General features: G+C 38.1%; 1 protein-coding gene across 3 annotated transcripts in view; it reads left to right on the forward strand.

The window, feature by feature from the left end:
- Positions 1-25,687, forward strand: part of ELP2 (elongator acetyltransferase complex subunit 2) — a 44,242-nt gene that overhangs the window by 1,345 nt on the left and 17,210 nt on the right. Inside the window, exons 2-15 of one of the 3 annotated variants that reach the window (XM_060119759.1) lie at positions 2,226-2,356; positions 2,575-2,653; positions 5,840-5,910; positions 9,841-9,997; positions 10,393-10,470; positions 11,837-11,901; positions 12,646-12,712; positions 13,382-13,522; positions 15,013-15,108; positions 16,159-16,259; positions 16,447-16,578; positions 20,014-20,163; positions 22,952-23,140; positions 25,257-25,326. In XM_060119759.1, the coding sequence (XP_059975742.1) occupies positions 2,264-2,356; positions 2,575-2,653; positions 5,840-5,910; positions 9,841-9,997; positions 10,393-10,470; positions 11,837-11,901; positions 12,646-12,712; positions 13,382-13,522; positions 15,013-15,108; positions 16,159-16,259; positions 16,447-16,578; positions 20,014-20,163; positions 22,952-23,140; positions 25,257-25,326 (1,489 nt within the window). In that variant the 5' untranslated portion in view covers positions 2,226-2,263. The remainder of the gene's footprint in view (positions 1-2,225; positions 2,357-2,574; positions 2,654-5,839; positions 5,911-9,840; positions 9,998-10,392; positions 10,471-11,836; positions 11,902-12,645; positions 12,713-13,381; positions 13,523-15,012; positions 15,109-16,158; positions 16,260-16,446; positions 16,579-20,013; positions 20,164-22,951; positions 23,141-25,256; positions 25,327-25,687) is intronic. The other 2 variants (XM_060119760.1, XM_060119758.1) reach the window with 2 other exon arrangements.

A 25,687-nucleotide genomic window follows, 5' to 3' on the forward strand; every position in this document is an offset into this window, starting at 1 on the left:
CCTCAGTATAAAAAGTAAAGTGCTGGAAATTAAAATGCAGTGCAGGAGATAGATAAATGTTTTTCTTATCTCACTGCTTTATTAATTTGATTAAAAATTCCATCATCCTAGACATACAGATGGCCACCAGGCACATGAAAAGATGCTCAACATCGCTAATTATTGGAGAAATGCAAATCAAAACTACAATGAGGTTTCTCCTCACACGGGTCAGAATGACCATTATCAAAAAGTCTACAACCAGTAAATGCTGGAGAGGGTGTGGAGAAAAGGGAATCCTCCTCCTACAGTGTTGGGAGAAATGTAAATTGGTGTAGCCACTATGGAGAACAGTGTAGAGGTTCCTTAAAAACCTAAAAATAGAGTTACCGTATGATCCAGCAATCCCACTCCTGGGCATATATCTGGAAAAGACAAAAACTCTAATTCGAAAAGATATGTGCACCCCATTGTTCATAGCAGTGCTGTTTACAGTAGCCAAGACATGGAAGCAGAGTAAGTTTCCATCAACAGATGAATGGATGAAGAAGATATGGTGTATATATACAGTGGAATGAATATTACTCAGCCATAAAAAAGAATGAGGTAATGCCATTTGCAGCAACATGGATGGACCTAGAGATTATCATACTAAGTGAAGTAAATCAAAGACAAATATCATATGGTATTGCTTATGGGTGGAATGATAATGATAATGATACAAATGAACTTATTTACAAAACAGAAATAGACTCACAGACATAGAGAACAAACTTATGGTTACCAAAGGGGAAGGGGGGAGGGATAAATTAGGAGTTTGGGATTAACAGATACACACTACTATATATAAAATAGATAAACAACAAGGACCTATTGTATAGCACAGGGAACTATATTCAATATCTTGTAATAACCTACAATGGAAAAGAATCTGAAAAAGAATACATATATATATGACTGAATCACTTTGTTGTACACCTGAAATGTTGTAAATCAAGTATACTTCCATTAAAAAAATTCTGTCATCCTCATATCCATTGCAGATTTGAACTTATAAACGAAATAATTGTATTCATTTTTCTTACCTTGTGCTTGCTCACCTCCTCCCAGTTTTTGTTTTGTTATTACCATGCACTGTTAACTGGCAAGATAAAGCACTTAAAACCAAGGGTAAACTTTACAGTGGCTATTAACCAAGGCTTTGGAAGCCTGTCATTCTGCAGCTGTTTAATGGGTTTGTGCCCCATGCCCTCTATCACATTTTTATTTTTTATTTTATTTTATTTTATTTTATTTTATTTTTTTTTTGCGGTATGCGGGCCTCTCACTGTTGTGGCCTCCCCCGTTGCGGAGCACAGGCTCCGGACGCGCAGGCTCCGGACGCGCAGGCTCAGCGGCCACGGCTCACGGGCCCAGCCGCTCCGCGGCATATGGGATCCTCCCAGACCGGGGCACGAACCCGTATCCCCTGCATCGGCAGGCGGACTCTCAACCACTTGCGCCACCAGGGAGGCCCCACATTTTTATTTTTAATGATAATCTGCTGGCCACGTTAGGGGATTTTAACATCAAAAAAAAAGTATATGGAGCCTAGAAAGTACTTATTTTGTTTTGATAAATATTTGTTGACTGGTTATTTAATGAAATATAAGAATAAGAACACGTCAGATGCTAAAGTAAAGTTTTGGGGATGATGTTAATTCAGCAAACTTTTGAAGACCCTTTATGGGCTAACCTTGAACTGAGTGGTGATGACACAAAGATAATGGGTAATAACTCCTGCCCATCAGGGAATTCTGATTCTAGTGAGAAAGACAATGAAATGCTTTAAATTGTTTCCTAACCTCAACCCATAAGTGAAATACGTTAGTTTATGCACATTTACCCCTGTAAACCTTTTTCTCAGCCACGAGAATTCCGGTTGACATACAAGTAGGTATCAAGCCAGTGCTCTAGGCAGTCAATAGAGAAAGGGGCTATAAAGTGGAGGGCTCAGTAGGCATGGAGTCTTCAGCAGTGGGGGAAGAAAAGCCCAAGTGTGGAGTGACATTGGTGAAAGCAGCAATCTGAGGGTCTGCAGGGAACCTGGCTATAGGCCCTGAAGGGATCTGATGTTTGAGGACCTTAGTAGTTGTGGCCTGGTGACCTTGGGTCATTAAGGCTGAAGAACCCAACACCAGATCAGCCAAGGCATACAAAGTGAGCCACGAATTTGTATCCATTAATCATGAATTCCTCTCTTGAAGGGTGTTTTTGTCAACCAGATTCTCAAATTGGTGCAAGCATGGTAGAAGTAGGCCCTAAGACATGTGGGAACGCAGGTCCTTATCTGGTCTGGGATTTCAAGACAGGCTTCCCAGACAAGAAGAGGACAGAGGTGAGTGAATGTGGAGTGGGGAGAAAGGCAGGAATGAATTAAAAAGTGAATGGATGATTTAAGCCATGGTTAATAGTTCATAAAGGAAGGTGATTCTGTTTGAAGTAATACTGAACTTTTTATTAGCATCAAAAACACTGAAATCTGATTTTTATTAATTTATTAATTCCTCTGTAGGATAAATTATAATTTACTAACAAGTGTTTTCTTCTCTAAAGAAAAGTATTGTTATTACCAACCTGAATGGTCACGCTGCTCGAGTCAACTGCATACAGTGGATTTGTAAGCAGGATGGTTGTAAGTATTAATCTGACTTTTCTTAATTTAGCATTAGCTTATTTGATATTATGCAATTGGAAAATAGAAGAAAAATGGTATGCCCAGTGAACTATCTGACCTGTACTTTTACTTTATAGCAATTGAAGCATGGATAACACAGCGGTGCTTAGGATGAAGGTAGAGGCAGCCCATTACTCAGGCACCACCCCACCATTGCTTTTGATCCAAAGCCTGTAATCAGGGCCTGTGTTGAGGCCCAGGTTGGGATTCAAAATATTTGGCTTGTTAGGTCTCTTTCTACCACAGACAAACTATTGTTTTTTTAGGCAGGGCATTGCATCTCTCTTGACCCCAGTTTCATCTTAGTAACATATGAAAAGTAAATGTTTGGACTGAATCAGGGGACCCTGAGTGATTCTTGACACCTGTGAGGTCAAAATTATTTTCATAATAATAATAAGTTATTCCTAGTTTTCATTCTCATTCCGTCACAAGTATGCAGTGCCATTTTCCAGTGGCTGCATGGTGTGGGATATTGCAACAGATTAAATACAGAAGCAGATAATAAAAATCCAGCTATATTCTAATAAAGTCAGACATTAAAGAGATTTGCTGAAATGTAAAACAGTGCCTTTCTTCTTATTAATTTTTTGTTTTGGAAAATACAAGGTTCCCCCCATAAAAATGTTATTTATGTTAATGGGGTTCATCGTTATTTTTAAGTAAACTAATAAACAAGTATTTTTCATATTTCTCAGTGTTTTTTTTTTTTTTGTGGTATGCGGGCCTCTCACTGTTGTGGCCTCTCCCGTTGTGGAGCACAGGCTCCGGACGCGCAGGCTCAGTGGCCATGGCTCACGGGCCCAGCCGCTCCGCGGCATGTGGGATCTTCCCGGACCGGGGCACGAACCCGTGTCTCCTGCATCAGCAGGCGGACTCTCAACCACTGCGCCACCAGGGAAGCCCATATTTCTCAGTTTTAATTTCTAATGTGGTTAATATTGGTACATATAGCCTATATAAACAAAAGGTCTTTGGGGTCCTGAAAAAATAAGAGTGTAAAGGAATCCTGATATCAAAAAGTATGAGAATTGCTGGACTAGATTATCTCCAGGTCTCTTCCATCTCTAAGATTCCATAGCTCCACAATTTTTAATTAAGAATGCTTTTAGATGGGCTTCTAAAATCCTATGGAATTTCCTCAGATGTCTTAAATATACCTCCAGTAGTATTCTTATGGATTCTCAATTAATTTTATGTATTATTCTGTTTATTAAATATGTATTGAGAGCATTCTGAGCTAGGCACAAATGCAGAATTTCTTGAATTAGTGAGACTTGGCTATGATTTTTATCTGTGACATGAAAAAAAATGTTTAATAAACTACTTACCTCAGTTGGTGATGCAGGATTAGTCGCAGTAGGTCAGTAAAAACCATTAAATCTTAGAAAGAGTGTCTGTTAGTGCAGATACTAAAACACAATTGTAATTATATTAATTGCCACCAAATGACATCAAAGACTACTTGAATCTCAGTAAAGGGATTTGTTATAAAATATTAATTTGGGCTTGTATGTTTTATTTTCCCTTTAAAAGTGAGGTTACATAGAATAAACTGCTTGTGTATCACTGTAATCTCTACTATGATTGGCTTTCTCAGATTTGGCTCCACTGTCAGATAACTCATGTATTCTTTCTAACACATGTATCAGTGACATATAAAATTCTAATAATACCATTTCATATTTTTAAAGTGTCTTATTTTTAACACATTACCTTCATGTACCTTATAGTAATTATCAAAATCATGTAGTTAGGTAAATGGCTTAACTTCTGTGACACATGAAGAAATTAAAGTCCAAGATCACAGCTGGCTGGCAACAGGGTTAGGACGTGAACCTGGGACTTCTGAGTATAAATGTAATGTTCTTTAGACAGTCCCCCAGCTTCTTAACCTAACTATCTAGACATAAGCCAGAAGAAACAAATGGATGCAAAATCCAAACCAAAATTATGTTAGATTATTTCCCCCTTTTTTGGTTCTTACTCCCTTTTTCTTCTATCTTCAACAAAAAGTTGTAAATGTTTAAAAGAACTATTTTGAAATGTGTCTGATCTCAAAAATATGTCATGTACTACTTGATAGCAGCAGCTGACTATAATGTCTCATATATCTTATTTCTGCCAAAAGTGTTTAGCCTGAATCTTATGAGGAAACAACCAGACATATCCAGATTGAGGGACATTCTGCAAAACAACTGGCCTGGACTCTCATTGTCACAAAAAAGGAGGGAACTGGGAAACTATTCAAGATTAAAGGAGACTAAAAAGATGTGACAACCAAATGCGCAATGTGTGGTCCTTAGATTCTAACTTAAAAAAAAAAAGTTATAAAAGACATTACTGGGACAATTTGGGGAAATTTTAATATGGATTATGTATTACATAACAATACTGTATCAGTGTTAAAATTCTTGAATGTGATAATTATATTGTGGTAATGCAGGAGAATGTTCCAGTTCTTGGGAAAAATGGTAAAATAAGGATGAGAGGTCATCATGTCTCCAACTTATTTTTTATTGTTTGTTTGTTTGTAAATTTATTTATTTTGTCTATTTATTTTTGGCTGTGTTGGGTCTTGGTTGCTGCACGCGGGCTTCCTCTAGTTGCGGCGAGCAGGGGCTACTCTTTGTTGCGGTGCGTGGGCTTCTCATCGTGGTGGCTTCTCTTGTTGTGGAGCATGGGCTCCAGGTGCACGGGCTTCAGTAGCTGTGGCAGGCGGGCTTCAGTAGTTGTGGCACACAGGCTCAGTAGTTGTGGCACGTGGGCTCAGTAGTTGTGGCTCGCAGGCTCTAGAGCACAAGTTCAGTAGTTGTGGCACACCGGCTTAGTTGCTCCGCGGCATGTGGGATCTTCCTGGACCAGGACTTGAACCCACGTCCCCCCACATTGGCAGGCAGATTCTTAACCACTGCACCACCAGGGAAGTCCCTCCAACTTATTTTTAAATCATTTGTCAAAAACAAAAAAGGGGGTGTGTGTATACATAGAGCAAGATAATTGAGCAAATATGGCAAAATCTAAACAGTTGGTGAAGCTAGGTAAAGGTATATGAGTTTTCTTTTATCTTTTCTATAGCTTTGAAATTTTTCAAAATAGCTGGAAAAGAATTAAAATGTTTACTGAGGTATGATTTTTTTTCAGCTCCTTCTACTGAATTAGTTTCTGGAGGATCTGATAATCAAGTGATTCACTGGGAAATAGAGAATAATCAGGTGGGTAGACATGTTTATGGTTATAAGAAATGACTGTTATATCTACTTTTATTTTCAGTCTTTTCCCTTATTTCTACTGTGTTCTTCCTTTATGAAGTTTCCTCATTCTTGCTTGTCAGTAATCCAGATCCTGTATCTTCCATACTTCACAGGCCTTGTACCCTTCCCTGTAATCTGCTTCTGTATTCATATGCTGTCAGTCATTTCTGTGAATTTCTCATCATTTGGAATAATTTTCAAACTCCTCTTACAGGGGATGTTTGTCTTGTTTTCATTGGTAGCAAAAATTAATACTGCTCTGTGCATAGGACAGCAGTTATCACGTGGATATAGATTTACATAATTATGAGTGATGTTATAATGTGCAATACTGGGTGTGAATGGACCTTTACTGATAGACATTTAGGTTGTTTCTAGTCACAAGCAAAGATTAAAAATGTAAAGTTTGTGCATCATATGTTTGAACATCTGCCATGTGGAAGGTGTAGTAGATGAGGCAGAATCCTATTCATGAATCGTGTACATAGTTTTGAAGGCAAAATGCGCTTGAATAACTGAAGTACAAAGGTGGCTCTGTGGGTGGGTGATTTCACTTGCTGTACCACAACCATGCTGCCGTGGAAGTTCACTAGAGACTTAAGAGGCGGCCTTTGGGTTGGGTCTGATAGTGTGAGATGATTTCCTTAGGAAACATTAAAGTGGTGAGGGTTCCAGGTAGGGAAAATCTATGAATCAAAGTGCAGGTAAGAAAGGAGACCATTTGCTCAGAAGTATCCAGTGTTAAAGCCTAAGATGTTTTAAGGGCAGGGCTTTCCAGAGCTTGTTCAGAGAATTATTCATCTCTCAGTTATTGATTGTGGCCAGTCAAATTTGGGCAACAATGCATATCATATACTTCTCTTAGAGAATCACAATGCCTATGAGCATAGTGAAGACTCTGAAAAGTTCTGATATGGAAAAACCTGCTTATGTTTGTTTAACTAATATTTCCTAAACTTACTTCAAGTCTGATTTTTTTTTTTCCTTCAGATCTTTTAGTATCCCTTGTAACTTTGAGGAACATAGTTTTGGAAATGTTTCTAGATAACACTTATGGGCTGTAATACTAGAGAAGTAGAGAAGGAGAAGATCTTGTGAGAATTTGAATACTTGCTTCAAGAGTTTGTTTTTTATTGGCAGGCATTTGGAAGTCATTGAGGATTTCTAACCAGTGGAGTATGAATACCAAAGAAGATGAATGACAGGAGTGTGCCAAATTAGGATAGGAAAAAAATATGAAGGAAGAGATATGGGATATAGTTTTGAAGGAAAATGATTTGGGCATTGACTAGATAGTTGTCGAAGGAGTAGGGAGCTATTGGGTAGAGGAGTGAGAAATCAAAAAGAGTGGGATTCTGGCTCAGGGCTCTGGAAGAAAGATATTTCTACAAAGCAGAATAGGCAAGTTAGAGGGAAGATGTGGAATTCAGTTGTTAACATGTTACTTGTATTGCCAGCCAGAGACAGGGGGCAGGTGTGGAGGAGGGGACTGTGGGGTCACTTAGACTTGAATGAGAGTTCTAATGGTTGTGTAGCAAAGCAGCTCCTGTTTGGATTTACTTTGGCAGAGGAATCCAGAGAGAGCCATTTGAGCACTCATTTTTGAGACCTTGGGTTGAGATTTGCAAGACTCTTTCCTCAGTACTGCCCTACGCTTCTGTCAGTAGAGAGGATTGCAGGCTGAGTATCTGGCAGACTGCGAACTTAGAGACCGGACCAGAAAGTAGAATGTGAGGCCAAACAGGGAGGAGGATGAAAGGCATAAAAGAGGGATGAAGGGAATACGAGGATTTGGGGGAAGAAGTCACATATTATAACCTTAGAGGCTTAAAGGTTCCTTCTGGTATGCATTTCCATGCACACAGGTGTTCACTACATCTTGACTTCTGATAAAAGGAAATAATTCTAAGCTGATATAATGAGAGATTTGAGTCTCTGAACAGTGGGCATCATTTTTTTAAAAGCTGGTGAACTTGAGAGATTTGTTTTGTTTGAGCTTTTAAGGTTCTCTAATGGTTGAAATACAACCCTGCTTAAAAGATGTGAAGTGACATAGAAAACAAACTTATGGTTACTAAAGGGGAAAGGGGGTGGGAGTGGGGATAAATTAGGAGTTTGGGATTAGCAGATACAAACTACTATATGTAAAATAGATAAACAACAACATCCTTCTGTATAGCGCAGGGAACTATATTCAATATCCTGTAATAAACCATAATGAAAAAGAATACGTGTGTGTGTGTGTGTGTGTGTGTGTGTGTATATAACTACACCAGAAACTAGCACAATGCAACATTGTAAATCAACTATACTTCAATTTAAAAAATAAATAAAGTAGAAAAAAAAAGGATGTGAAGTGAGTTTTTCTATAGATTTAATGTTTCAGGGGGTAATGATACAGACTCATGTAAAGTTTAAATACAGAAAGATAGGAAGAAGGAAGAAGATACAAAATTTCAACAGTTAACATTCTAATGAACATTGTTCCAGATCTCTGGTTATGTGTGTATAATTATACATGAATGTGACTTTATTATACTTGAGTTTTAAAAAGTGTTTTTTTCAGAGAAGCCAAAGGTTAATGATTACAGGAAGTTAGTGTACAGACCCTTATACGTAACTATCAGTTACCTTCTTGAGTGGCAGAGTTCTGCTTAACTAATTGGGAAAATAATTGAGGAGACATTTAGGAGACACCTCTGTTTCAGCAGACAACAGTTTACAAAAGGTACCTCTCCAAGGAAGTGGTAGAATCTCACATATTTGGAACTCTAAAAAAATAGATCCAAAATAGAAATGATGGTGCAGGGAATAATCTTGCATGGCAAGCTAGAAGACTTGGTAAACATGGGATTTCCCAGTTCTTTTTGTCATTTTTCCATTTTGTAACTCTGCTTGATACAGGTAAGTATTATGAGTGGATGCTAAAAATACTTGGTAAAAGTTTGATGGAAAATAGAGTATTTACTCAGTCCCAAAGTATAATCTCACATATTACCACCAAAAAAAAAAAATTAATTTCACAGTGAAAAAACATGGCAGACACTACCTCTACTAAAATATCAGGGTTAATTTTACTAAAAGTGAGACAAACTGACATTTTGTGCCTCCTGATGTGATGCACTTATGTAGTGGTGACGTCAAAATGTACACCCTGAGTCTGTTCGTGAGGAAATATCAGACTAATCCAAGAGGAGGGACAGTCCACAAAGCTGGCCTATATTCTTCAAAGATGTCAACGTCATGCATGTCTTTCCATGGTAATAAGCATGCATTATCCTTTTTGTTGGCTTAGAATATGTATCTACAATTATTTAATCAGTTTCCTATTAATACTTATAGGTTGATTGAAGTTTTCGTAAAGGGTGTGTGATGAATGTCCTTCTGCATTTGTCTTTTATTACTTGTTAAACTAGTACTGCTCTCTCAGAGTAGATTCTCAGATGTGAGATTGCTGTGTCACAGGGTGTGCACATTTTGTGTATAGTTAATATGATCAGGCAGGATTCTCAAACGTTTACATTCTTCTCAGTTGAGAGGACTTATTTCTGGATCAGGCATTTTTTTTTTTTTTTCTTTTTTTTTTTTTGCGGTACGCGGGCCTCTCACTGTTGTGGCCTCTCCTGTTGCGGAGCACAGGCTCCGGACGCGCAGGCCCAGCAGCCATGGCTCACGGGCCCAGCCGCTCTGCGGCATGTGGGATCCTCCCAGACCGGGGCACGAACCCGTGTTCCCTGCATCGGCAGGCGGACTCTCAACCACTGCGCCACCAGGGAAGCCCCTGGATCAGGCATTTTAACAGTACCTTTAATCCTCTGATTCTAGTTAAATGCAGGTGAAACTGATAATTCCTTTTTTATCATAATGTTTTTGTTATTCTTTGTGATTCAGCTTTTAAAAGCAGTCCACCTCCACGGCCATGAAGGACCTGTTTATGCAGTGCATGCTGTTTACCAGAGGAGGGCATCGGATGTCGCATTACATACACTGATAGTGTCTGCTGCTTCTGATTCTACTATTCGAGTCTGGTCTAAACAGGGTTCTGAAGGTAAGTTTAGAGACATTGTGATCCAAGCAAATGAAATTAAGTAATTTAATTATCAGATGAAGGACAACTTAGAAGAGCATTCATGTAATTTTTCAGTCTTTCAAGCTGTTTTAAAAATGTTAGAATTCTAATCTACATATTTGTTTCTTTTGCACTTTTCCATAATTCCTCTTTACCAAGCTGTTTGATAATGTAAATTCCTTCAAAGTCTTTTCGTATAAGTCTTTTTGTTCTCTGTAACCTTGTTAGAAATTGGCCATTTAAATTCCCATCATCCCTGGGGGCTCAGGACTGACTTCTCTCATCTCCCTGCTGACATCTGATGATGCTATCCAACCTCTAAGGTTGGATACACTCAGAGTTAGTTGTTCATGATGTGTTTTATTATTTCTTAGTGACATGCCTTCAGACCTTGGACTTTGGAAATGGCTTCACTCTGGCTCTCTGCTTGTCTTTTTTGCCTAATACTGATGGTGAGTATCCTGCTAAGTGTATATTAAAAGAGGAATGTATTTTTATATCCCCATACAACCAGAACCTAAAAAACACACTGGATCTCAATTTTGTGTCTAAATGTTTTCAGGAAACAAGTTGAGGCATGGATAACATACTTTTGTTCTCAGTATTCAAATGACCTGTGTATAAAACATAAGGTCAAAGGGGGTTAAGGGGGGTGGCTATTAGAAACTTTAGTAGCAGTTAAAAATTTAAGTGACTCAATATGTACTCAAGATTGGTACTGCTATTTATCAAATATACTGTCGATATATATAGATGTAATTTGGGGAAATTACCTAGCTCTATAGAAGGTGAAGGTCTGGGATAAGTTGAGAAAGTACTGAACATGGATCATATGAGTATTTCTCTCAAGGTGACAGCCCCTGCGCCTGCGTAATGACAGTTTGCCTAAGACCACTTAAAATCTCCAAAGAAAAAATTCCCCTTTTGCTGTGAAATCCATCTGTACCTATCTTTGATTATCCTCCACAAAGATGATGGCCAATGCAAGTCAGACAGTCTTATGCCTCCTCAGTTACCTGGAGGACAGACCTGGTGGGGAGAGGCCAGGCCTGGAAGCCTCCAGGCTCTTTTGCCCTTTGCAGCAGGAGCTGCGACTCTGTGGTCTCACGTGACATTCCACTTTGTGCGAGGGCTCCCCAAGAGGAGGAACTACGCACGTTCTGGTTTCATTACATAGAATTTGATTTCTTTGCATCTACGTTGAGGCCAAGTGACTGGAGTTTTTGGTTTTTTTTTTTTCTTTTTAAGTTGATTTAAAGAAAACTAATTTTACAGTCACACCTTTCATAACTTTTTATCCACATAGTTAATTATATGCTCTTTTATTTTGTTCTTTAATTACTTCATGGATTTTGTTTTACTATCAAATTCTCAAAATGTAGGATCCTCAAAGTAACAAGCATACCCTTAAATCTTTGTGCAGTAGCCCTGATGCTGGGCTCATAGTAGCTCTCCCGGAAATTTTATTATTCACTTGGGCTAACAACATTTCTTGTTAGTCTTCTGGCTGACATAGTTAAGTGCTGCCATCTTGCTCTCGAACTTCTCTTTTTACTGCTCCTTCTATCGTAAATGACACAGAATTAAGGAAAGTATTCTCAGTTAATAGTCATTCTTTGCCGAGTAACCATTTAATGGAACATTTTAGAATATTCATTTTATTCCTAAAGACGTTTATTGAGCACTTTCAATTTATTTGTTCAGTGGTGTGGGAAGCAGGAGTCAGGATTCTTTACCTAGAGCTTAGGATCCAGCACAGGTGATGGTCATAACATACGATGGAATACTTAACAGCTATGCCTCTTTTCCCCCCACCAGTACCAATATTAGCCTGTGGCGATGATGACTGCAAAATTCACTTACTTGTTCAACAAAATGATCAGGTAATTAATGATGTTTCTTAAGAGGCTAGAATTATGTTCTGCTTAATTACATATCTTAATACAGATTATTTCTAGATTATAGGATTTTGAGGATGTTCCAATCTAAATAATCCAATAGGAGAATCTTTTCTGGCAGTCTTCGGTTAAACAGTTTTTCACTCTTTGAACACCAGGTATACTGCTGCTGCTTTGGCTACCAGGTCCAGAGTCGTTGGGGGAAACAGGTCGTTAGGTGGGGAAGAAGAGAAGGAAGATGCTGTAGTAGTGTTTTGTCCTCCTTAGCAGTGGTTATTTGTCCTTCTGGACTTTACCTATTCTTTGAGTGGTTAAACTAGAGGAAAGTTTCAGAAAGAGGGTTGGTTAACTCTAGGCTCGTTTAGTTAATAACAGAGGTATTTGTTTCTTTGTATTTTGTAAGAAAGTTAAAAATGACTGTGAATGTTCAGCCACCCAGCTTTTTTCTATATTGTGTCCACAGCATATGTCATTTTACCTTGTGAATGTTTAGTGTATTTGAGAACTACAGATATTATCTGCTCAGGATTGCTCAGTTAAATTTGGATGATTATGAGATTTTTCATTCCCAAATGAGAGCTCTATCTGATGTCTGATCAGATAGTGTTCCCAGTAAAAGAAAAAAAAAAAGCAATGCAGTCAGACTGGCTGAGACCAAATTAAGACACTGATATACATGAAAATATTAAATTCTTACATCAAGTCATATCATTTTTGTCATCTTACTAGTTTCAGAAAGTGCTTTTTCTATCTGGACATGAGGATTGGATAAGAGGCGTGGAATGGGCAGCCTTTGGTCAGTATGAAATTTTGCTAAAGTACATATATGGGGACAAGTATGTGTAATTTCAAAGCAGCCTCTTTTTTAAAAAATATTTATTTATTTGGTGGTGCCGGGTCTTAGTTGCAGCAGGCGGGCTCCTTAGTTGTGGCCTTCTGGCTCCTTAGTTGCAGCATGCATGTGGGATCTAGTTCTGTGACAAGGGATTGAACCCGGGCCCCCTGCATTGGGAACGTGGAGTCTTAACCACTGCACCACCAGGGTAGTCCCCCGTGTATGTTTTAATTAAAAATTTTCTTTGTATGTAACATTTTCCTATTGGCCCAATTAGAAAAGAGGATACTTATCCCTGGTATTCACTATTAGTTGGGTTGGTAGAGGATGAAACAAGTTGATATTTATGAGAGGACAGTAGTTGTTACACATGCAGACGTTCTTGAGAAGTTCTTTGTAGAAATTAGTAGATTGTACAGGAATACCACATACTATAACCATTTATTAGCATTGTCTGTATATTTGTCAGTGTTATTGAAAATGAATATAGGTCAAATGAATGAAGGATAGGAAGCAAAGTCTAATTTTTTCAGGAAATCTAGAAATGTGTATATTGTAGAAGAAAAACTCTTATACTTAAATTTAAGAATAGAATGTTTTAAATGTAATAAAATTTGTTTTTTTAATTAGGTAGAGATCTTTTCCTAGCAAGCTGTTCACAAGATTGCCTGATACGCATATGGAGGCTGTATATAAAATCGACATTTTTAGAAACTCAGGAAGATGATAATATAAGACTGAAAGAAAATACTTTTACTATAGAAAATGAAAGTGAGTAATAATGAAAATATTTGATTTAACAATACTCAGGTTTCCTAGCTGATTTACTTATGTTTCACTACACACATATGTGAAGGTTAGGTTTTTTTTTTTCTTTTTTGGCGGTATGCGGGCCTCTCACTGTTGTGGCCTCTCCCATTGCGGAGCACAGGCTCCGGACGCGCAGGCTTAGCGGCCATGGCTCATGGGCCCAGCCGCTCCGTGGCATGTGGGATCTTCCCAGACCGGGGCATGAACCCGTGTCCCCTGCATCGGCAGGCGGACTCTCAACCACTGCGCCACCAGGGAAGCCCGAAGGTTAGGTTTTCAGAAGTATCAGATCCCTAGCTGAAACTGATATATGCATTTTTCCTTTTTTATTTTTATGTGAGGGTAAGTCATTTTTCATATATGAAACTTATTTTCTTTCTAAACCATGTTAGTGAGATTTTTTTAAATTGCTGAAAATAATGTTATTTTCTCAATAAATTAGTTTGTAAAATATTACTTAATTTGCAGTTTTAGCATAGGAAGATCAAAAGGGTTAATGTGAATTATTCATACCTTTTTTGGAGGATATTCATCAGAGATAACTAAATCCCTATATTTGAGTAGTATATATAATTCTGATTTTCTCACTGTCTGGCATCAGAACAATAATCCTCCATGGTAGATCCTGTTGGAATGTTGTATTTGAAGGAGATATTTTTGGATGTGTGTCTAAATTATAAAATTAGTCCTCAGTAAACACTTCATCCAGGAATATTCTTCTTTGTTATTACTCTTCTTGGTTGTAAAGCCCATTGGAGTTGAGATTTGTTAACAGGTTTATGGAGAGAACCAAGAAATACTATAACCAGCATATTGTGAGTAGCTATTTCCAAATATGAACATTTTTGTGATATTTTCATTAATTATTTTGTTTGAAAGGTCACAGTACTGATTTGACTTCCTTTATTTCTGCATTTATCTTAGGTGTTTTTTTTTTTTTAATGGTACTTTAGACTTATTACACAAAATGAGTGAGGATAGCAAGGAGGCTGGCATGTCTGTTTTTGCTTTTTTTGAGTCTTTTTTGTTTTTTTGGCCGCACTGTGTGGCTTGTAGGATCTTAGCTCCCCGACCAGGAACTGAACCCAGGCCCTTGGCAGTGAAAGTGCGGAGTCCCACTGACTGGACCGCCAGGGAATTCCCTGTTTTTGTTTTTTAAATGCAGTGTAAGAGTATCCCTGAAAATTTAAAATAGAACATATACCTTAATTTTTATTATGACTAGGTAGTGAAACTGTAAAAAAAATTTATATATCTTTAGAACTTTTTTGTCCTGTAGTTTTGAACAGTGGGTAAAGTTAATGAAATTTAGAATGAATGCTTTTTGTTGAAAATAAATCATATTCTGTTCTGATTTTTTTTCTTTGGATGTAATTGTACAACTGAGCTGGTTTTGAAAATGTTCTTTTTAGAAGAGCTTTGTGGAAAAAATCCTTTTTTTGTTGTTGCAGGTATTAAAATACCATTTGCAGTTACTCTGGAGACTGTGCTGGCTGGTCATGAAAACTGGGTAAATGCAGTTCATTGGCAGCCTTCATTTTACAAAGGTAGGAAGAAAAACACACAAAGCTGTCATTTCAGTACAATCTCACTTACAGAATTTTAAGCTGAACAAATGAAGTAGAGGATATTTTTTGAGTGTAATTAGAAATCTCAACTATAAGACAGTTTCAAGTTGGCAAAGTGTAATACTGCAGCCCTGTTCTGCTAGACACTCAATTCCATTGAAAATTGTATTTCTAAGAGGGAGAAGTATGATTCTGCCATGATGCCCAAACTACCATATGCCTTTTAACTTTTTTTCTTTAAAGTTTTTACCTAGGCCTTATGGGATTTAAGGGAAGTTGACTTTCAAGCCAGCTTCACTGGAACCTTTACCCTTGGAAATACAATGTTGGTAATACCAAGATACGTCATTTATGAAAAAGTAAAGACTTCCCACTCTTTCTTTTGCCCTTAACTTCTGTCTATGGAGTGACGACTGGTGCTAGGGTGTAGAGGTGCGCACGGCAGCAGCCTCATGTTCTTCCCCCAAGACAACAATAGAGAATAGCAATAATTAATGCTCAGGTAACACCATCCAGCTTTTATTATATTATGCCATATTTGCTGCAGTTAAAAAAAGATAAATTAGATATTATAGATACTGGGGAATCCCTGTATAGTTTTTCCTGAACCTTTTCCCCTTCATCCTTCCCTTGAGGCTGAATTCAGTGTATATTATTCTCATGCATATTTTTATACCTTTACTGAACATTTATGTAACCATAAACAGTATTGTTTTACAGCTATTAAAACTTGATATCAATATGCCTTTGTCCTCTTACGACCTGTCTTTTTAGCTTAACATGGTTTGGATTCATGTAACTCTAATTTACTTATTTTTATTGCAGTATAATATTTCATTGTCTAAATATTACCACAAGTTGTTTATTTGGTCTTCTACTGATAGACTTTTGTGTTGTTTCCAGTGTTTTGCTATTGCAATGGAACAATGAATGTTCTTATAGTACCCATGTTGTGTTTTTCTGGTAATCTACAAACAGGATGCTTGTTGATCACCTAAAGGCATTGGTTGTTTATTTTTTTTTCTTTAGATGGTGTTCTGCAACAGCCAATGAGATTGTTGTCTGCCTCAATGGATAAAACCATGATTCTCTGGGCTCCAGATGAAGAGTCAGGAGTTTGGCTAGAACAGGTAAAATGTGAATACTTAAGGAACAGAAAACTGGGTTTATTAGACAATAAATCCCAAGTCTGTATTCCTTGAGCTGCAAATATTTGCTCTTTGTGTACATTAAATAAGTGAGAACGTAGTCTCTGGAATGAGTTATTTCTGTTGTGAGAAATTGGTTATGAATTGTTTTCCATCTATTGTTGAATAGGTTCGAGTAGGAGAAGTAGGTGGCAATACCCTGGGATTTTACGATTGCCAGTTCAGTGAAGATGGCTCCATGATCATTGCTCATGCTTTCCACGGAGCACTGCACCTTTGGAAACAGAATGCCACTAACCCAGTAAGAAAAGTGCTTTTAAATCATTTCTGATTAGATAGAGTAAATCCTACGTGAAACCTAGGAAAACAGTGTTGTTTTATGTATAACTCTCTACAGAAACACAGTAGAGGCATTTAAGTTCAGGTGACATCACTTCTTTATGTAAATTTATTCTGTAGTTATATTAGGTAAGAAACTCATGCTTTTCTAAGAACAAAATTCAGTTGTCCAGCATTGTTGAGATACTGAAATTTGCAGGTAGGTAAACTTACATAAGGGAAGTTTAAGCTCTCCCTTAAAGCTATATACGTTTTGTGGTAGGAGTTTTTCCTAAAATGTATAATTTCTTTGTCTTGTTTTTTAAATTAATTTTCTTTTTTAATTAATTAATTTATTTTTGGTTGTGTTGGGTCCTCGTTGCTGTGCACAGGCTTTCTCTAGTTGCTGCGAGTGGGGGCTACTCTTCGTTGCGGTGCACGGGCTTCTCATTGCGGTGGCTTCTCTTGTTGCGGAGCGCGGGCTCTAGGCGTGCAGGCTTCAGTAGTTGTGGCTCGCGGGCTCATAGTTGTGGCTCGCGGGCTCTAGAGCGCAGGCTCAGTAGTTGTGGTACGCGTGCTTAGTTGCTCCGTGGCATGTGGGATCTTCCTGGACCGGGGCTCGAACCCATGTCCCCTGCATTGGCAGGTAGATTCTTAACCACTGCACCACCCGGGTAGTCCCTCTTTGTCTTCTTAAAAATAACATAATTTGATATTTTCCTGTTGGATAGCTAGGTACTCCATTGATAATTATTGAATGAATGACTGACACAAGGGCATTAGAAGCACCTGTTATTTTATGACAGAATATATTAATTCTCTCAGGGGCTCTTGATAATGTGTAATTCTAAATGGTCCTCCAAATATTGGGCTCTTCTAGATCTTTCTTATAGTTTTTAGTCTCTTCTCAGAGAGGGGTAATCTTCCTCTAATCATGTAGCTGCCTCTCAGCATTATTCCAATCTCTTCTTTCTAATTTGATTCTGATATGCTTTTTTGGGTTTGGGGAAATGAGATAGCAGGAAAAGTGGGTAGGAGCACACAAATCTTGGCCCCAGCACTTACTAGCTGTGTTTTTGAGGTCATTCGTGAACTTTTGTCTCCGGTTCCTCATCAGTAAAATGTGGACAGTAATAGCACCTACTCAGAGGATTTTTATGATACTAAAATGAATTAATATTGGTATAGTATGAGAAGTAGGGCCTGGTACATACTGGATACTACATATTTTAAGTAAATAAATCAAAGAAGTCAGAACATAGAGCAAAATGTGAGTTAGCAGATTTTGAATGTGCATCTAATGGCTTCCCTTATAAAGTAAAAATTCATGGAGCTCCAGTGGTGCAATCGGTTAATGTGTGGTACTTAAGTACAAATTCATGGATTTGCATGACCTTTAGTTTGTGGGCTTTGTAATAGTTGTGTCAGGCAGGAGGATTTGAATTCTCAGTATATGGAGTGATTTACTTTTCCCTTGTATCTTCGATTTGGAGTTGATCTTTAAGATTGTTTTTACTGTTAAATGAACCAGGGAACCATTAGCTATGACACTTGTAAATAAGATATTTTTTAGGATAAATGTAATTTTGTTCTTTTTTTTTTTAAATTTATTTTTGGCTGTGTTGGGTCTTCGTTGCCGCGTGTGGGCTTTCTCTAGTTGTGGCGAGCGGGGGCTACTCTTCATTGCGGTGTGCAGGCCTTCTCACTGTGGTGGCTTCTCTTGTTGCAGAGCATGGGCCCTAGAGCGCAGGCTTCGGTAGTTGTGGTACGCAGGCTCCGTAGTTGTGGCTCGCAGGCTCTAGAGCGCAGGCTCAGTAGTTGTGGTGCACGGGCTTAGTTGCTCTGTGGCATGTGGGATCTTCCTGGTCCAGGGTTCGAACCTGTGTCCTCTGCAGTGGCAGGTGGATTCTCAACCACTGCACCACCAGGGAAGTCCCTTAATTTTGTTCAGAGCTCCTTTGAGCTGTATTTCAGCTGGTCTTCAGAGGGCCTTCATAGAAAAAAGCATCAGCTGAGTAGGGAGAAACTCAAACCAGAGGACAGAATTTCACTGTACTTTTGCTTGTAACTTGACTTCATATTTATAATAGCTATTTACCAAGTGTTTAGGGTGATTTTTTTATAGACTTTTACTTGTTTATTTTAAAGATTTTTTTTTGCTTTTTGATGTGGACCGATTTTAAAGTCTTTCATTGAATTTGTTACAATATTGCTTCTGTTTTATGGTTTGTTTTTTTTGGCTAGGAGGCATGTGGGATCTTAGCTCCCCAACTGGGGATCAAACCCACACTCCCTGCATTGGAAGGTTAAGTCTTAACCACTGGACGGCCAGGGAAGTCCCTAGACTTTATTTTTTAGAGAAATTTTAGGTTTACAGAAAAACTGAGTAGAAAATACAGAGTTCCCATTTTCCCCTGCCCCCCACACATGCACAGCCTCCTCCATTGTCAGCATCCCACACCAGAGTGGAAATTTATTACAATCAGGGGTGATTTCTAAAAACAAACACTGCCCTTTAGGACTGTACCCATAGTCAAAAGTGCTGCACTTTGTTCAGAACTTTTTGGAACCTCCCATTAGAGCTAACTTTAGAATCAGTTTTTATGTCACAGAAGAAATTAACAGCATTTCTTTGTTCCAGCCTATTTATGTTTTTGACCAGAAAATAATATAGCTTAGCTGACCGTATTCATCAGACTTGGCTTTGAATGACCTTTTAGCTATTTATGCAAATTTAATTTTCCTCCAAAGTTCAAGTTTTACCACCACTTGAGTTGTTGAAAAAGATGCTCTGTGGACCAGGCATATGACATTTTCTGTATTTCACTTCACTGTTTGTTTGTGTGGTTGCTGAGGCAGGTTCCCTCAGGAGGTGGACTAACTATGTTTGATTTAACCTCTGTCCTCTACACCTGCAGCTCTTTTCACTTAATACAGAAAGTTGGTCAGGCACACAGAATCTACAGACTCACATCACACGGTGCTCTACCATTGAGTTTGACAGATAAATACTCACATAGTATCTAGTATGGGCCAGCCTTGTACGAATATAGATTCATCTAATTCTTATAACAAACATGATCTAGGTAGCTCTTTTACAGAAGGGTTACTTGAGGCACAGAAAGGTTAGGCAGTGTTCTAGGAGGCAGTCATAAATGATGAATGGAGGGGACTTTCCCAAGATTACTGCTTTAAAGGACACAACGCATGTTTGAATGTTCAAGTTCTAATATATTGATACTTGACTGGAAAACAGATCCTATTACTTTAAGTTCCCATCTTGTTTACTTAGCTCTTCACCTTGCTTGGGGGCTAAGGTCTTTCCCATATCAGACCTGAGGGATGAAGGTATTATCAGGTTTAATTTTGAGTGATGGTCTTTGATTATTTTGATGTGTCATGAGCACTTTCATTGCAGAGAGAGTGGACTCCAGAGATTGTTATTTCAGGACACTTTGATGGTGTCCAAGACCTAACATGGGATCCAGAAGGAGAATTTATCATCACTGTTGGTAATGACCAGACAACTCGGCTTTTTGCTCCATGGAAGAGAAAAGACCAATCACAGGTAAAATGTCTTCCTACTTGACTGATCCACTTTGCAAAGCATCCATGAGCCCATGAAAAGTGGGGCAGCATCATTAGCCATTAGGGAAACGCAGATTAAAACCATGATGAGATGCCACTACACACCCTCTAGAGTGGCTAAGGTATAAAATACTGACAATAGCAAGTGGTTGTAAGGATGCCGAGTGACCCGATCTTTCTTACATTGCTAATGGGAATGCAAAATGGTATAGCCACTCTGGAAAACAGTTTAATATTTTCTTAAAAACTGAAGCATTCCAAAGAAGACATACAGATGGCCAACAGACCCATGAGAAGATGCTCAGCATCACTAATCATCAGGGAAATGCAAATCAAAACCACAATGAGTTACCACCCCACACCTGTCAGAATGGGCATCATCAAATAGATAACAAATAATGAATGTTGGCCAGGAGGTGGAGAAGAGGGGTCCTTCTGCACTGTTGGTGGGAATGTAAGTTTGGTGCAGCCACTGTGGAAGATGGTATTGAGGTTTCTCAGAATATTAAAAACAGAACCACCCCATGATCTAGCAGTCTCACTTCTGGGTATTTACTTGAAGAAAACAAAAACACTAATTAGAAAAAATGTATTCACCTCTTTGTTTATTGAAGCATTATGTATAATAGCCAAGATACGGAAGCAGCTAAGTGTCCATTGATGAGTAGATAAAGAAGATGTGGTATATAGGCAATGGAATATTACTCAGCTGTTAAAAAAATGAAGTCTGAAATATATGCACAACTGAGTCACTTTGCTGTACAGCAGAAATTAACACAACATTGTAGATCAACTACTTCAATAAAATTAAAAAATAAAAAATTTTTAAAAATGGAAAAAAAATGAAGTCTTGCCATTTATCACAACATGGATCTAGAAGATATTGTGCTGAGTGAAATAAGTCTGATAGAGAAAGACAAATACCTTATGATCTCATATGTGGAATCTAAAAAACAAACAAAGTGAAAACAGACTTATAGATACAAAGAAAAAACGGGTGTTTGCCAGAGGTTTGAAGCCAGGTGAAATAGGTGAAGGGATTAAGAGGCACAAACTTCCAGTTATAAATAAGTCATAAGAGTGATATACAGCATAAGGAATATGGTCAATAATGCTGTAATAACTTTGTAATGGGACAGGTGGTTGCTAGACTTACCATGGTTGACGATTTTGCAATGTATTTAAATGTCGAGTCACTATGTTATACACCTGAAACTAACATAACATTACATTTTATTTCAACTGTATTTCAGTTAAAGGAAACTTAAGCATACACATATTCTTTATAATTCAGACAATTAAAATGTTAGCTGTCAAAATGTGTTTACTTCAGTTCCACATAAAAGTTCTCATAATACCTTGTAATTTTAGGTTTAATTCATTAGGAAACACTAACAAGGGAATTCCCTGAGGGTCCAGTGGCTGAGACTCTGTTTTCGCTGCCGAGGGCTCAGGTTTGGGTTCGGTCCCTGGTCAAGGAACTAGGGTTCCAGAGACCGCGTGGCGCAGCCAAAAAAAGAAAGAAACACTATCAAGTCTGTAGTAACAGCTAATTTCTAACATCATATAGTGTTACATAATAGTGGTTGAGACCAGTTTTTGTTCAAGGAACTTTTCAGGCTTGGCCCTGAGCTTTAAAAAACCACAATAAAACTTTACCACTGATAAACCATTGAACTGTATACTCAGAGAAACTATAGTCAGCTTCAGTTTCTGATAAAAATTCATGGAACTGACTCTGGGTCAGTCTATGAAGCTAATGAAATTGGCCACTGACATTTCTGTTTCAGCAGCATGTGGTAGATTAATATTGATAGAGTTGAGGACATTGGGAGCAACACTATAGTCAAGTAAAAAACAAGGCAAATAATTTTGGAGTGGTTTTCTGTGGCTCTTGGTAATTTGTTATCAGTATAACTCAGTTGTTGTTCATCACGATCCTTTAAAAAAAAATCAATAGATCAGACTTTACCAAAATGTGAAATTCTACTCTTTGAAAGACATTGTCAGGAGAATGCAAAGTCACAAACTGGGAGAAAGTATTTACAAAACACATACCTGATAAAGATTTTTATCTAGAGTATATAAAGAACTTTTTGGAACTCAGGAATAAGAAAACAATCCATTTTTTAAAAAAAGGGGGCAAAAGATGTTTATCCAAAGAAGATGTATGGATGGAAAATAAGAACAGGAAAAGATTCTCATTAGTCATTAGGGAAATGCAAATTAAAGCTACAATGAGATACCATGACACCCCTATTAGAATGATTACAGTTGAAAGGCTGACTGCACAAGTGTTGATGAGGGAGGGTGTGGGCAGCTGGATCTCTCATACACTGCTGGTGGGATTGTAAAATGTACAGCCACTTTGGGAAATCATTTGGCAGTTTCTTAAAAATTTAAATATACATCCACATCATCCAGTTATTGTACCCATAGGTAATATTTACCCAAGAGAAATATATTCATGCAAAGACTTATACACGAAAATTTGTGACTTTTTCCAGTAAGACAAAAACTGGAAAACAACCCAGATGTCTGTAAGTAGGTGAATAGATCAACAAGTTGTGGTATAGCTGTACAAGGGAATACTACTCAGCAATAAAAAGTATTGACCTGTTGATAAACAGAACAGCATGGATGAATCTGTCCCATGGTCACATTTCCATGGCATAATGAATGATTTTGTGTCTGATATTTTGCTTGTTGAAAAGAATTCAGTTTTTGAAATGCGTGATCATTTTTGTTTATCTTTTTTTGATACCCAGGTGACCTGGCATGAAATTGCAAGGCCTCAGATACATGGATATGACCTGAAATGTTTGGCAATGATCAGTAGGTTTCAGTTTGTATCTGGAGCGGATGAAAAAGTTCTTCGAGTATTTTCTGCACCTCGAATTTTTGTGGAAAATTTTTGTGCCATTACGGGCCAATCACTGAATCACGTGCTTTGTAATGTGAGTATTCCTCTAAATGTTTTAACTAGATCTAGCCACTTCATATAAAATTTTAGAAAGTTTCACTTAAGGCTGTAAATGGAGTATATGGGTAGAAAGAAAGTCAAATCATTTTATTATTGGCTTGACAAACTTGTGTGTGCACTGTGGCAGGCAGTAATTTAAATATTAATATAAGAAATTTTGTAACAGTTAAGCCCAAGAGACTGTAAAGAATTAAAATGTTAAATTAAGGCAGGAGTACTATGCGTCTTCACTGTGCTTGGTAACTACAGTAAAACAAAGCATAATAGATGGGTCATATTTTCAAGGAGATTACCATCTAGATGTAGATTAGGGGTAGTGGACAATGGAACTAATGTTCCTGTAATTATTAGATGAAACCAGTTAATTGCTAAATCTTGTGGCTAAAGTAATTTTCATAGGAGGAAGTGGTCGCTGTAGTAGAGTAATGAGAAAATGGGGCTTCATTTGAGTTTTGAGAGGGTAAGTTTTTATTAATGTTTGTTTATACCCCCTTTCTACAAAAGATTTGAGCACTTACAAAGATACATAGGTTATAAACATTATAAAGTAACCAGTTATGAAGGAAGGGAGAGTAAGTAAGAAGGTATTTGTGTTACACAGAAGTGCACGTCATACAGTCCGTTGCAGTACTTAGAGTTGGGTCATGAATTTGCTTCTGAACTTGAAAAGGATGAGTACAATTTTGATAGGCAGATGGAAAGACAGAGAGCAGTGGGGTGGCCAGAGCTGCTTGAATGAAGAGTATATAGAGGGAAATGGAGGGGCTGGGGGAAAGTCAAATGGTGGAGGACCTTGGGAGGCAGGCGTAGTTCAGACTCTGGTACCAGCGGAGGTCCCTAAACAAAGAAAGTGATGAAAAGCACTTTGGGGCGAAGAGTTATGTGGGAGCAGGATACCTTTGAGCCCAGAGACTTTGGAGGCAGGGACACTAGCACCAGTCTGGGTAAGACTGGAGAAGAAAGTAAGAGTCATTTTGAAAGAAATGTCCAACTGTGTTTCCTGGAGTGTATCATGGGCGCCTCAGGCCACAGGCTCTCTTGATTAGGTAAAGGAGATGAAAGATTCTGTTATGCTGTTTCTAATGCTAATGGACAGTGGAACAAGATCAAAAGGGAGGCCTCGACTGGTTATTATACCAAGCTAAGCATATAGTGGTGGAGGGCAAATTGGTTTGAGGATCTGACAATTCTAGGGATTGAAATGTGGTTTTAGTATTCCATAAGAGGCTAGTCCCAGGTGTATATTCAATTCTGTGTCCTAAGATACAGGAATCCTGTAGACTGGAAAGCCTCTTGCTGCTTTTTGGGTTTGTTCCCATACTAAATGTTGGGATATATAGGAATGCCTCTTATTGCTCTTTTCCATGGTGTTTTATTTTTCTTGTTTGCTAAAATAAAGCATCCTGTGTTTCAGGTAACTGTTCTTGGTGATGGTTTAAATTCCCATAGCTCATGTCTGTGTTCAGTTCCAGCCCCTGTATTAAAATTTAAATTGTAAGAAATGCTCTTAGCTTATGGACGTGTGCCAATTTTGATGGTTAGCATTTGTTTCATATATAATAATTTAATTGATATTGCAGGATATAAGCAGATATTGCCACTTCAAAGGGCACTCTGTTACAAGGTTTTAAAATATTCAAAATTTTAAATATGTTTAATGAAAATACTATGACTGTACCTTCCTGGGAAACGTGTGTTTGTATGAGCATCACCAGGGATGTGCCTATGAGACTCTCTTGGAAATAAAGCTCTAGGCCTTCCATTCTCAGCCCATTCTTTGCTAGAAGCCAGCACAGTGCTTTCCTTGTCACACCCTGATACCCATTGAGCTGTCAGGGTTCGATGAGCTTATGGATGAGAGGATGCCCGACTTTATGAATTGGGTCGGGCTGGGGATTAGCTGGAGCCTCTCTGCTGGAGAGGTATTGCATCTCGGTTCAGGAAATGGAAGTGTGGGCAGATATCTACACAGAATGGTAAAATGGTCTTTACACTGCTTCTCAGCATTTATGAGCATAACATTTTTTTATAGTGCTTGAGGTAACAGTAACTTTTAGCATTTAAAACATGTATCATACTTTTTATTCCAGCAAGATGGTGATCTTCCAGAAGGAGCTACTGTCCCTGCTTTGGGATTATCAAATAAAGCTGTCTTTCAGGGTAAGGCTTTCGTCTCCAAAATTACTGAACCTATAGTGGTGCTTAAAACCTAGTTACACATTTGTATATTATGTACCTAATGTTCATTATAGGTGATTTATTATTTTTAAAAATCACAATACATGCATCTCTTTTCTATCAGCTATTTCATGGTAATTACTCTGTGTACACATGCAGACCCTGAAATAGGTGCTGCTTTTACAAAGTGTATTTCATGGAGCACTCACAACCACAGATGCTAATGTGGATAGCTTGAAAAATGTGTTCCACAGTTTAAAAAGTTTGGGAAACATTAGGTCAAAGGAAAAGGAAGGAATCTTTATGGAATTGACCAGTGCTCTAAGGAGCGCATTTGGAAAAT

The sequence above is a fragment of the Mesoplodon densirostris genome, chromosome 15, assembly GCF_025265405.1.
Source record: "Mesoplodon densirostris isolate mMesDen1 chromosome 15, mMesDen1 primary haplotype, whole genome shotgun sequence".
Taxonomy (NCBI): domain Eukaryota; kingdom Metazoa; phylum Chordata; class Mammalia; order Artiodactyla; family Ziphiidae; genus Mesoplodon; species Mesoplodon densirostris.